Source organism: Arachis ipaensis, chromosome B1 (genome assembly GCF_059453495.1).
Source record: "Arachis ipaensis isolate K30076 ecotype BB chromosome B1, ASM5945349v1, whole genome shotgun sequence".
Classification (NCBI taxonomy): Eukaryota; Viridiplantae; Streptophyta; class Magnoliopsida; order Fabales; family Fabaceae; genus Arachis; species Arachis ipaensis.
This window is the reverse complement of record NC_142436.1, coordinates 112,214,852-112,228,226: the sequence shown is the minus strand read 5'-3', so window position 1 is coordinate 112,228,226 and position 13,375 is coordinate 112,214,852. Positions and strand designations below refer to the sequence as shown.

Below are 13,375 nucleotides of genomic sequence, written 5' to 3'. Positions count from 1 at the left end.
TCCTCCTCAGCGAGAGATAGAATCCAGCATTGATCTAGTACCTGGAGCCGGACCAATTTCCATAGCACTGTACTGGATGTCACCATTGCTTGCAGAGTTGAAAAAGCTGTGAGATAGGATCGTAGTGGCCTATGGAGGTACAAGAAAAGAATTTGTGTGCCTAACTCTGGAGAATTGCGACAAAAGATTCTTGCTGAAGCTCACCAAAGTAGATTTTCTATGCATCCTGGAGTGACAAAGATGTATCGAGATTTGAAACAAATGTTCTGGTGGCCGGGCTTAAAGAAAGAAGTAGCTGATTATGTCTCAAAATGTTTAACCTGCCAGAAGATGAAGGTGGAACATCAGAAGCTGTCAGAAACCCTGCAACCCTTAGAAATACCACAATGGAAATGGGAGCAGATTTCTATGGATTTTGTCACGGGATTGCCAAGGACCTCAACTGGACACGATACCATCTGGGTAATTGTGGACAGGTTGACAAAGTCAGCGCACTTCCTTCCGATTCGAGTTGACTATACTTTAGAAAGGCTGGAACGAATATATATTCAAGGAATCGTACGACTACATGTGATACCTTCATAAATTGTCTCAGATCGAGTTTCGAGGTTTACTACTAGATTTTGGGGAGCTTTTCAGAAAGCGTTGGAAACAGAATTGCACACGAGTATAGCATACCATTCTCAGATAGACGGACAATCAGAGCAGACAATCCAGACATTAGAGGACATGTTATGATTACGTATGATAGACAACCAAAGCAGCTGGGATAAGTATTTTCTTTTGGTCAAATTCGTCTACAACAACAGTTTCCAATAAAGTATCGGGATGGCACCATGTGAAGCTCTCTATGGAAGAAGATTTCGGACACCATTGTGTTGGAATGACGATGGAGAAGCTAGTGTCTTAGGTCCAGACTTAGTGTAAGAAACTACTGAGAAGATAAATGAGATTCATCGGAAGATCCAGACAGCACAAAGCCGTCAAAAGAGCTATGCCGATAATAGACATAGACCCTTAGAGTTTAGTGACAGAAACCGTGTCTTTCTAGAAGTAACCTCGATTACTGGAATAGGTAGAGTCCTTAAAACTAAAAAGCTTAACCCACGATACATAGAACCTTTCCAAATACTTAAAAGAGTCGGTCTAGTAGTTTATCAAATAGTCCTTCCTCATTATTTATCAAACCTTCATGATGTTTTTCATGTCTCGCAACTTAAGAAATATATTCTCGACAAGAGTCACGTTTTACAACTAGAGACAGTACAGTTATGAAATGATTTGACATATCAAGCATCACCGGTTCAGATCGTAGAAAGAAGTGATAAACAGCTAAAAGGCAAGACTGTTCGCTTAGTCAAAGTAGCATGGGAACCAAGAGGAGAAGAAGAGCACACTTGGGAACTGGAAGATAAGATGAAAGCTGATTACCCGCATTTATTCCTAGGTAACTGAAATTTTGAGGGCAAAATTTTCTTTTAGGAGGGTAGAATGTAACAACCCTGATTTTTGAGAACATGAGATCTTTTCTGAAAGTACGGATTTCTCCGAAAGATCAGTAAAGGGAACACCTCTGTTATATCATCAAGCATCTCAATCCTCATTATCATTATGTCATCCTTAAGTTAGAACCTCCTCTGAGGCAAGCTCGATAATGCAATCGCAAAGAACCTTGTTTTTGAACCGTATCGGTTGGCAGTTTTGATTTTTAATTTTCGTAAATAGTCTCTGTTTGACGAACCGGACTCGATTCATGAGAGGAGAGAGATAATAGTATAATATTATCATTATATTAGTATTAGAAAATGCTTGAATGACATTATAAGGTTATCTGGTCTGTTTTTGTTAAAAACAGAAAATCGGTTTAACCGGATTTACGGTTTACTGGTGCAGCTTAGCACCAGCACTCTCTGATGAATTTAGCAATGCTAAGGCCTCATTATAAATGTTCTATTCTCATAATAAATATGTTACTAGTGTCATTTATGCTAGTAGCTCAGAAAATAATTTTTAGAGATGTTTTTACGAGTGTTCCAGTACACCTAGTTTTAGTAGTTGTACACCAGAGATATTTTAATATTATTTTAATCCACCTCCAAGCCAACCAATCAAAACTCACCTTACACCCCCAAGACCTCCAAGGCTGTCTCATTTCATCATTTTGGCCGAAAATAACAAGAGAGAAAAGAGAGAAACTTTCATGAACACTTAATCTTCAAAGCTTGATTTCTTCTGAACTAAAACTCAAATCAAAACTCCGTTTTCCCCAAAATGATCCTCTCTTCTTCCTCTACATAACCATGTGATTTATCAAGGCTGGAAATAAGGTGAGATGGCTGTCTCCCTCCCATTTCAATTCGGTTTTCAAGGAAAACCATGCAAAATATGTGTTTTCTTGATGTTCTTCCTTAGGAATCATGCTTAACTTGACTTGAGGGCCAAGAAATGTGAATTTCCAGCAAGTCTAAGGTGAGATATCTCTTCCTAACATACTGAGTGAGATTTGGTCAGTTGAGAGTTTTTGGATTTAAAGTTGTTCTTGATGTGATTTAGGAGGAAAAAGTGCTTAAGGACCACCTGAAAGTTTAACCGAATTAGGAGCAACAAAACCAGGTAGGTATTGACGAATTTAATCTTGATTGATTGTGTTTGAGTTGTGTGATTATGATATGTTTTGGCTGTGCTTGAAATTGATTGTTTGTATGAGTAATTCTTGTTGAAATTTTGGTGAAAATTTGATGAAATTTGATGAAATTCAAGCTATGAATGTGTGTTCTTGTGGCTGCTGGAAAACGAAACCCTAGAGCTTAAATTGAGGTTCAATTTGTGTTAAAATCATGTAGAAAAGATGGGATTTTAGTGGCTGGAAATTTATTTTGAATTATGGTAAAAATCGGTTGCTGAAAAGACTGAAAAACGGGTAAAAACAGAGAAAAAATCTGAAGAATTTATGAAGAACATGAAGAACACTTTGAGTGTGATGAAGAACAATGAAGAACACCTTTTTGATTCACAAAAGGGCAAGGAAGTAATTAATTTGGTGTTTGAGGGGTTATATGGTAATTTCTGAAAGTTAGGGTGGTAAAAGTAGAAATATTAAAAGTTACGGGTGGTAAAAAGTGAATTTTAAAGGTTAAAGGTTAAAGTAAAGTTAATTTTCGAAAATTTAATAATAAAATAATAAATAATAATAAAATATTAAATAATAATATTTAATTAAAAATAATATTTTAATAAAAATAATAAAATGATGCGGAAAAGGCAGTTTTCTGTAAAAGCTTTAGAAAGACAACTTTAAGCGCAGAATCTCATAATTACCTTCATAAAACACTTAGGGAGTGGTAAGAACATATTAGTGAGGCAAAGATAAAAGAAAGATAAAAAGTTGAAGAAAAGATAAAAACTAAAGAAAAGTCTGTAAGGTTTTAATAACAGAAAAACAGACAGAAATTAGTGAACGAACTAGGGCAACATAGTTAGTCCTTGAGTTGCGACTAGGGTTAGGTATTATATGAAAAGTTACACTGTTTCAGTATAGACTTAATGAACCTATACTTGGGACAGGCGAACTATTCATACCGAAATTTACATAAACTTTAAATACATACATTAAGCAGAGAAATCAGAGCAGAGTAGAGAAACACAGAAAACAGAGTAACCAGAGTAAAGTAAAGAGATAAAGAGAAAAAAAGTAATATAGATACAAATGAAAATAGTAATCAGAGAAGAGAAAAGAGATACAGAGAACAGAGTAATTAAAATAGAGTAAAGAGATACAGAGAAAAGAGAAACCAGAACAGAGTAAAGAGATATAAAGAGAAGAGTAATATAATAAAGAGATATTTATATATATTAGTTGCTTGATGCAACCCAGAGCTATATATATATATATATATATTAGTTGCTTGATGCAACCCAGAGCTATATTTAATATATATTAGTTGCTTAATGCAACCCAAAGCTTCTGTAGGGAAACTAAGTTACCTACAGCTATTTTCCGCTTCCCCAGAGCAGAGCAGAGTATATATATATTTTCCTGCAGTAAGCAGAGGCTGTCTCAAATGAGCGGCTATTATTATATGCGCATTTATTTAGGAACGGAAAATCGTATTCGGGAAATCGGGATTACTCGTGACCGGATAAATGTCGGGATTGCGGGCAGCCAACCGACACATGAGCTCATGGCCTGCGCTAGGGCTAGATATGCATCATTCTTGTCTGCGCATCATTCTCTGTTGCATTCCTTTCTGTGTGTGATCTACTTCTTTATGTTTGTCTGCTCGTATGCTATTTCTGTGTTTTATTTTCTTGTATTCTTTTGTTTGTGTTCTGCTTTTTGTTGTCTCTACTTTCTCTTTCTATCTTTATCTTCTATTTACTGCTTCGCTATATTATGTTACTCATCTACTAATCGACCCCAAATAAATGAACGTAACTAATAACCCCGACCCTACTAAGAACTCCCAAGTTCTTACCCCTTCTCTCTCCCTTCCCCCTTCAGATGGAAGTAAGAGTACCTCACCATAGTCCGCTGATGACCATTCGCAAGAAGAGGATTCTGCTCTAGATAGTCTTCTGAGTCTAGGGTGAGTATTGTTCTCTGTTATATGTATATACTGTGAGACCAGCCAACGTCTGCACCCCGTTCGTATGCGTACTTTAACCTAAATCCTGTGTACGAGATTCCTATTGTGTGGCTACTTCATGAGGCACCAGAGAGACGTCCTGTGGAAAAGTCTGATCGTGTAGAGGAGTAGCAGATGATGTTCTATCTTTTGATGACGTTCCACTTGACTTGAGTTTTGAAGACCTAAGAACGTACTTTCCCTCGCTTTAGTAGTTTAGAGGGACTAGGTGAGTATAGGGTCTAGGCTAGCCTGGGTGCCAGCTTAGGGACTTCTTAAACAGGTCAGGACCTGGGAAGTTGTATGTATGTATATGTATATAGTTATTATCTAGCTATATTTAAGGGTGTTCTAACTAAAGGTCTATACTCTAACAAAGGCTGGATCACTAAATGTTGCTCGCTACTTGTGATGTATTTATGTGTAGTTGTTTATAACTGTTTTATCTGTTATTACTTGTGAATTGATTATGAGTGATTCCGCCTATTAATCCAAACGTTTTCAAAAAAAAAAAACCTCGCAAATTAACTACGCTTTTAACAACGAATCAGGCTCATATGATAAATAATAGATAATAATTAGGAAGACAAATTGGTAGCGCTCAGTTTTCGGTATGATCTAGACATATTGAAAATTGGGTCGTTACACCTCCAACCAAATTGAACCAAAGCTAACCGGACCCATCCTTTTTCAAATTTATTTTTTATTCAAGGCCAAATAAAAATCACCCCATTTCATTGAAAGCAAGCAAAACCCAATTGACATCACTCAAAGGTACAAGGATCAGTTAGATTAGGATTTTCATTTGAATTTTAATTTGTTTTCAATTTCATTTTCATTTTCACTTTGTAAAGCCTATATAAGGCATCATTTTCATTTTTGTAAAGAAGGCTGGCTCTGCTAGAGAGCATTAGGAGTAGGGTAGAATAGAAAGTTCCCTTGTATACACTTTTAATTTTTCTGCACTGTTACATTCCAAGTCTTGAATTCAGTTTATGCAAATTTCACTTTCTACAATTCTCAGCTCCAATTTTCTTCTCTGCAATTTTATTTTCTGCAACTTTACATTTGAAATTGTTGAGATCCAAATTTACTCTTCCTGCAATTCTGAGCAATTCTCTTCTTCTGCAATTTCACATTCACATTGAGCTTGATTTACTTTCCTGCACATTTATATTTTCTACAATTGTTCCAATTAATTGATCTATTGCTTTCTTTAATTTCCAGCACCCAGCCCCCTTTACATTTCATGAAATTTACCTTTCTTGTCATTTAAGATTCTGTCAATTTACTTTTCTTGCTCTTTAAGCTTCTGCCAATTTAAGCTTCTGTCTACTTTACTTTCTGCAATTTACAATTCATTGCAATTTACATTCTGTTGCTTCAATTTCACTCAATTCACCAATGTTAGCTTGACTAAACTAATCACCCACTAAAGTTGCTTGATCCATCAATCCTGTGGGATCGACCTCACTCTAAGTGAGTTTTACTACTTGATGCGACCCGGTACACTTGCCGGTGAGTTTAGGTATGAAATTCTGATTTCAACCCATCAGGCCTTATAATTGACACGAGTCCATCAACTTAGCTATTACTTGTAGTAACGGAGCCTAGTCTCCTCCTAGAGCTTTTCACATATTTTGTATCAGGCATATAAAGTCCAACTTCTTGAGGAAGTTCAAGGCTCCGTACCTACAGAAGCTTATCGTCAACATAGGTAAAGTTGAATACAAGAAAATTTGTTATTGTTACAGATTCTATTATAATGCATGGTTTTTATTAGGAGGTCTTTTGTTTATCATAGGATATTCAAGGATAGCTCGCGAGTACAAGATGCATTATCAGCGATTACACGAATGGGGTGAGGCTTACACTAACTGGCTGAACCGGATCCCACGTGAACAGTATGCTTTGGCAGTAGAAATAACCGAATGCTGATGGATGTCAGCAAGAATCATTCCTGGCTCAATGCGATCAACTGCATAAGCCTCCCAAACAAACTGAACATATTGAAATTAAAAAAGGATTACACACCAGATAATAATACAGCTAAACAAAAATAGATAATAGTTGAATACAACATACATGTGCTTCTTGCAGATCATCCAACGACCTCCTAAAGTGAGTAAGAGAATGATATTTGTAAGGCCGATTAGCACGATCCCAATTACGCTAGCTGACATTAAACCATCCGTTAATTAAACTGTTATCATAAAAATCAAAATAAAATGTGCTACACTTTTTCAAAGCAGATAGTGATTAATTTTACCTGTTTGCAATCGGAAAGACTTGAGGATTGCTGGGAATCGGTGATAGAAATGGTAGATGGATCCAAGCCCAGGTAAGTAGAAGTGTCAGTGGACCATCGATCTCCTTGTAGTCGATACGAGTGACCCTACGCAATGCTCTATACAAGTACGTCAGACATGCCGATCCCAACTAAATTTTATGATCCCACTGAAGTTACGAAGCAACGGCAGAAATTTTCAGTGCACCGCTGTCTCAGACTTGTCTCCAAACAGAATGGTCCCAAATAATATTATGTGGCACTTTATGTACTTCTGAATTTGAATATCATTATCCAACTCTAAATGATCCTTCAGTCCCCGAAATCACATCAACTTTATGAAGCTTCCTCTACAATATGTCTTCCTAGGTGCAACACCAAATTGATACAAGCATTCGACCTCTAAAGCCTCATAATTACTTAGAGTCGGTCCTGTAACTGGAAGACCGTTTGTTAGAAGACCAAGAATTATCGCCATATCCTCTAATGTCACAACACACTCACCAATTGAAAAATTAATTTAATCATTATTCAAAAACCTTCAAAATTTATTTTATTTTACTGTTGGCTTTTAACAATTAATAACAATATTAATATTAATACATACCTACAATCCACTTAATAATAATTGCTACAATAAACTAATCTTTAATGTTATTATTATTATTTAGATTAAATCAAATTATTTGATAATAAAAAATTTACATAATTAAGATAATTAAAAAATTCTGAATGATTAACTTCTTTTATTTATGGTCTTCTTGACATTGTTGATTTTTGTTTTTCCTTGCAGCAGCTTCTTTTTAAATTTTTACAGCTTCCATGAAAAAAGAGAAGAAAAAAAATGTGGGGTTGAGTATAATCAAGAGTGAAGAGTGAACAAGTGAGACCGAAAGGAATGAATGGATACGTTAGTTAGTTTTAAAGTGGGTCTATGGACTAAGAGGCTGCATGCAAGATGCGTGGACATTAATATACAAATTGGACCGTCCAATTTGTATACTTTCAAATTCTGTAATCGGACCGTTCGATTATTCCCTCTTAAATCGGACCGTCCGATTTTTTCATCGCAGCTACCACACTTTCGTACAATACGCCAGACCCCAATAACTCAGCTATACACCATACTTACCTCCATTTCAAAATTAAATAAGTATCTCAGAAGTCAGAACCTGTACATAATTATAAAAAAGTAAAAAAGAAACAGAAGAAATGTGGCCTGAGGCCCTGATATTGATTTTGGCGTTTTTTCCCCCGCCGAATAAAGACTGCAGCAACAAACAGAGGATAATACAATATTGACAAATTAAAAGAGAACTCTCTCTCTCTCTCTCTCTCTCCATGCTGATGATGAGCTGATCCACTCACTTCATTTCATCCTCATCTCTTGTTCCTTCCAATAATACCACGTAACAATTATAATCACTATTTTTGGTGCCTCTACTTTTATTTCTTTTTCTCCTATTATTTCTTAACTCTATGCTATATTATAGGAATCGAACCCTAGGATAGGCTCATAGGAGGAAGCAGCAGCTGCAGACAAGCATGGCTACCCAGTCTCCCACTCAAAATCAAAATCAAGGTTCTTCTATCTTCTCAATTCTCCTTTTCTTATTCCTTTTTGATATATGTGTTTTGTAGTAATAATAACAACTGTGTTTTGTATGTTATGGTATGACATCCATTACTTAGCTTTCCCCCCACTATATGATTGAATTTGAGCACAATTTCACTTCTTTTATCGTTCCAAATATCATGTTATGTTCATATGTAACTGTCGTTTTTGCTATACTGCTATGAATTTTGGATGTGCTAGCAGAATTTTCAGGTAAAATTGTATAGACTCTATTGATAACTTGACATTTGCGTGATACATTTCATTTTGCCGATTTTGACATTTTTTAGGTGCTGAAAGTGCGGAACCAGCAGCAAATGTGGATCAGCAGGGTGCCACAGAGGAACCTGTCAAACAGAGCTCCACGCCTTTGGTTTTTGTAAATTCGGAGCCGATGAGGGAAGAACAAGTTCAGAATGCTGTGAAATTTCTGTCACACCCCAAAGTTAAAGGCTCTCCTGTCATGTACAGGCGATCCTTTTTGGAAAGGAAGGGCCTTACCAAGGAGGAGATAGATGAAGCCTTTCGGCGTGTGCCAGTGAGCTACTGTTTATATATGTTGCTTAAGTTTTTCTGGATTGCCCTTTTACTTGTTCATCTGCAACTAACTATATGTACTTGTTCACATCTGGCACCAATTGCAGGATTCAGCTCCGACTGTGCAGACAGGTGGTGTCACTCAAGGTGAATTATACCGTGTTGAAGTTACTATATGGTTTTCTTTGTTTTCTTATAATTTTTTGGGTCGAGTTGAACCACAATAGAAAGTTTATTCACACTTCAGTTATATTTTGAAAATGGCTTATTGTTAATATAGATGGACAAGTAAAATCTTCATCGAACATTCAACAACAGGCCCAACCACAAGCTTTGCAACCTGGTCTACCTGCCTCTGCTGGAGTTAATACTTCATCAGCAACCTTGTCCCGCTCCAGATTTCACTGGTCCCATGCCCTTATTGCAATTGGAGTATTGGCTGCTTCAGGTGCTGGAACAGCTATAGTAGTTAAGGTACTATCACCGTCCAATCATCATGATGCAATCTAGATTGGTATCTTATTAAAAAGAATACTGTGTTAAGGTTTTTATTGATGTGGCTATCTTATGAAAGCAAGTTTTATTACGATGTGGTTTTATCCACTGAACTTTGAAGTGTGCTCCTTGCAGAATTCCATTCTTCCTCGCTTGAAATCCTGGATACGCAAAGTTGTCGTAGAAGAAGATGATGAAGAATTAAAGAAATTAGACAGAAAACCGACACTGGTGGAGGAAGCTGCACAAGCTGCAAAGTCTGCTGCGGCTGCAGCTGCAGATGTTGCAAAAGCTAGCCAAGATATGCTGATTTCAAAAGAGGAAGGTTGGTATAATGGACGGATGACCTTTAATATGCACACTGTGTAATCCTTTTATTACTATTTTAAACTTTCCTAGTTTTCTCCAGAATGGTTTATTTCTGAGAAGTGACTGTGGTTGTTTCTGCATGTTTTATACTTTGCAGAGAGAAAACACTTTGTGGAAGTTGTGAGTCTTTTAGATATGCAAGTACAGGAAATGAAGTCAATGACTAATGCATTAAGACGAATAGAAGGTAATTGGGCATTCCCATTTAATCTATTTAGCTAAGATGAAAATTTCAGGCATTCAGATTTCAATTTGCAATAGCCCCTTGTATATTTGTCAAAAATGTGGCGGTTGGGTAATTGAGGAACATTTATATTCTTTTATTCCTTAAGAGTGAAACATGTTTTATGTGCGTTCTGTCCATCCTACTGTAATTTTTGCTTTGTGATTGTTGGAAATCGTACATAATCCCTTGACTTGGACTGATATCATTTCAGGCTTCCTGATAGATTTAGTGGCTTTTTATGTTTATGTTCTAAGACATTTGTGCTGTAAATTTGTGGGAGTTACTTAGAATTTTAGGTTCTTATTGAATATTTTCTTTGCCAAATAATGGGAGAAAATATAGCTACTGATGGGGAATTTTTCCTTTTAGCACAAGAAGATCTCCGAGTCACTCAAACTAATACAAAGGTACTTAGAACAGCAATGTGTTTCATCCTTAATGAAACTGTGGCTTACGTTTTCTCTGATTCTCGTTGAGTTGTCTAAAATAAGTTGGCTTTTGATGACCGTAACCTTTCATAATAAATGCAGCAACTGATTGTCAATGGCAAGGCTGATTATGACTTGCATTCAGGTTGTTATATTAATTAAATATCAAGTAAATTGATCTTACTTTTGGAATGATAACCTATAATTAGAATGTGATGTGCAGTGAGATCTACATCCCCACCTGTATCATACGAACCACCGAGTTCTCTTCATCCAAAGTCATATATGGAGGTAGTGATTATTTTGCTTTTGCACCCCCCCCCCCTCTCTCTTTCTCTTTTTCACCTACCGAGTTGTGTTCAGCTAATGCTTTATATTCTTCATATTTGGTGGGATGAATAATGTGTTATTTATCTTCCTTGCTACAAATTCTATTCTATATTGACTTCTTTAATTGCCTTTTTGTCAGATAATGAACATGGTTCAAAGAGGGGAGAAGCCTTCAAACACTAGAGTAAACCATTTTCCCTTTTGAAAATCTGGATACAGTTACTTGCACATCTAAAATACAAAAACCATACAACTCATTTACATTACTGATATGAATTTGTTTCTTGCCTAAAAATATCGATTGAAATTATAAGTTATTCCTCTTTGGTATGAACAAGGGTGTTAGCATGGAGTAATGGATTAGAACACAGGGAAACAATGATTTATCCCCAACCCTGGTCAGCAACCATCAAATCCTCACTTATTGTCTAGACCCAAGGTTTACAAAGAGCTCCCTTTGCATTTTCTTAGTATATTAGATGTGGGAAGTAATTAATTTTGACAGTTGCATAAGTCCCGAACTCTTGATTCGTGAAACTTTAGATTTAATTTAGTCCATCTTTGAAGAGTATCTTCCAAAAAACTAATCAGCAGCATGATGTTTCTAAACTCTTGCAGTCTGATCATATTTATGATATGTTTTACAAAGCAGTAATTTATGCATAATGCATAATTATCAAATTGCTTTCTCAATGGTATAATATCATCTGTATCTCTGATTATTTACTTAAATTTCTGCTGGCTAGCCTTGGGAGGTTAGTCAGGTTCAGAACTCGTCTACCCAGGTGCCTCATGCTCAGGGAAATGGAGAATACTTGAATTCAAAGGTCCAAGATTCCACTCAATCCAATGGTGACGGTGATGATGCGCTACCCTGGTGGCAGAGGAAAAATGCTAGAATCAGAGAAATTGGTAATGAAACTGAATATAATGGAAATGGATCAAGTTATGGTGTTGCATCCAATCAGCCACCACCCCAACGCACATGGGTTCCCCCTCAACCTCCCCCCATAGCAATGGCAGAGGCTGCAGAAGCAATCAGGCGCCCGAAGCCAGCGGCCCAAAAGGATCAGATGTCGGATACTCAGTCTGTAGGTAATTCTTCAGATGTGTCTGATGAGGTTACTAGGATCCCAAGGCGATCAGAATCTGAAGGTGCGGTCGAGGGTGGCAGCAGCAGCTCGATTCCCAGCACAGTTGAGATACAAGAAGACCAAGAACTCAGACGGGAATAGAAATTAAGGCGAATCAGAATACACCATAACAAACTTGAAGCTTGGAAAATAGAATTTGGAGTAGTCCTAAATTATGGATAAGCCTGAAACAATTTATTTCATAATTGCCGATACAAGATGCAAACGCATGGCCTTTTCTATACCATAATATTTGTACCAAGTGCGAGACGCTTTGATGTCCTGATTTTTAGTAGGATGACACTTTTAAAATGGATATATATACATATTAAGAAGAAATAATAAGTTGGCTGTTAGCAACATTCGGTTTTCGTATATGTTGCATTTTTATAGGTGTTTGTTCATGTGTCGACAATGTACAATGGCATAGGTATGCGATAATGTTATCAATTCATGCATCGAAACCCATATATTTAAGTTAACTAGAAACTATATCTGATGGTCCATCATTCAGTTATTATTTATTAGAATTATAAAGCCCTTGACATTTCTAGGATGATCCAGTTTTTAATTTGGAAAATTACTCTAAAGGATCACAGGCTAAATTAATTATTTAAATGGATTGTATACCAAAAAAAAATTATTTAAATGGACTTTTTATACTGAAATTGTTAAAAAGGATTGATTTATATGATGTTTAGCAAGAAAGATCAAAGTAAACAATAAAAGACAACACACTCTTTTTTCCCGAAGGTTATTTTCTCTACAATTTTCCTTTTTCCTATTTTCCCCCTTTTTTTTCCTGCCACCTCTTCGTTGTTTTAGTCTGCTTCCATGGCGGCCCTATATTGTTTCCATCTTTAGAATTGTATGTAACTATAGCTAAAAATAAATTGATTGGAGTGTTAATATATTTTTTTTTCATATGAAACCAAGTAATTTTGTAAGTACGTGGCACTTCTCTTGTAAACTCGAACTTCTACTGTGACCAATTTCTCATAAATATTATCCCTTGTTTTATCACCTTATGGTTGCAGGTTTGTTTTAACATTACAATGATAGCCTTTGCACGAGGATTTTTTACTTAAATAAAATAAAAAAATAAATTAATTTTTCAAACAAGATTTTTTAATTTTATTTTTTAGAATATGATTTTTTTTTTTTTGTAATTAGAGCAAGTTTGCCGCACCCCCGATGAACTCTATAATTTATATAGAGTTTGCTGCACTCCCGACAAATTCTAGGATGAGTTTCTAAAATAAATACCTGTTGGAGAGCGGAGCTAAGAATCACAATTTCATTCTCTACTTTCGTTTTCATTGTTGCTATT

The 13,375-nt window shown here is 36.1% G+C and overlaps 1 protein-coding gene across 8 annotated transcripts; it reads left to right on the top strand.

Annotated features, from left to right (window-relative positions):
- Positions 1 to 8,117: 8,117 nt before the first annotated feature.
- LOC107632213 (peroxisomal membrane protein PEX14) lies at positions 8,118 to 12,407 on the top strand. 8 transcript variants are annotated; one of them, XM_088501605.1, is made up of 12 exons: positions 8,118 to 8,321; positions 8,406 to 8,494; positions 8,818 to 9,065; positions 9,172 to 9,211; positions 9,345 to 9,538; positions 9,695 to 9,884; positions 10,026 to 10,115; positions 10,497 to 10,561; positions 10,685 to 10,727; positions 10,806 to 10,873; positions 11,052 to 11,096; positions 11,659 to 12,407. In XM_088501605.1, the coding sequence occupies exons 2-12, from the start codon at positions 8,458 to 8,460 to the stop codon at positions 12,145 to 12,147; spliced, it is 1,509 nt and encodes a 502-aa protein (XP_088357731.1). In that variant the 5' UTR covers positions 8,118 to 8,321; positions 8,406 to 8,457; the 3' UTR covers positions 12,148 to 12,407. The 8 variants fall into 8 exon arrangements, with proteins under 8 accessions (XP_088357731.1, XP_016191412.1, XP_016191404.1 ...); XM_016335926.3 differs by having other exon boundaries at positions 8,127 to 8,321; positions 10,533 to 10,561; XM_016335918.3 differs by having other exon boundaries at positions 8,127 to 8,321; positions 10,524 to 10,561.
- The last annotated feature ends 968 nt before the right edge of the window (positions 12,408 to 13,375 follow it).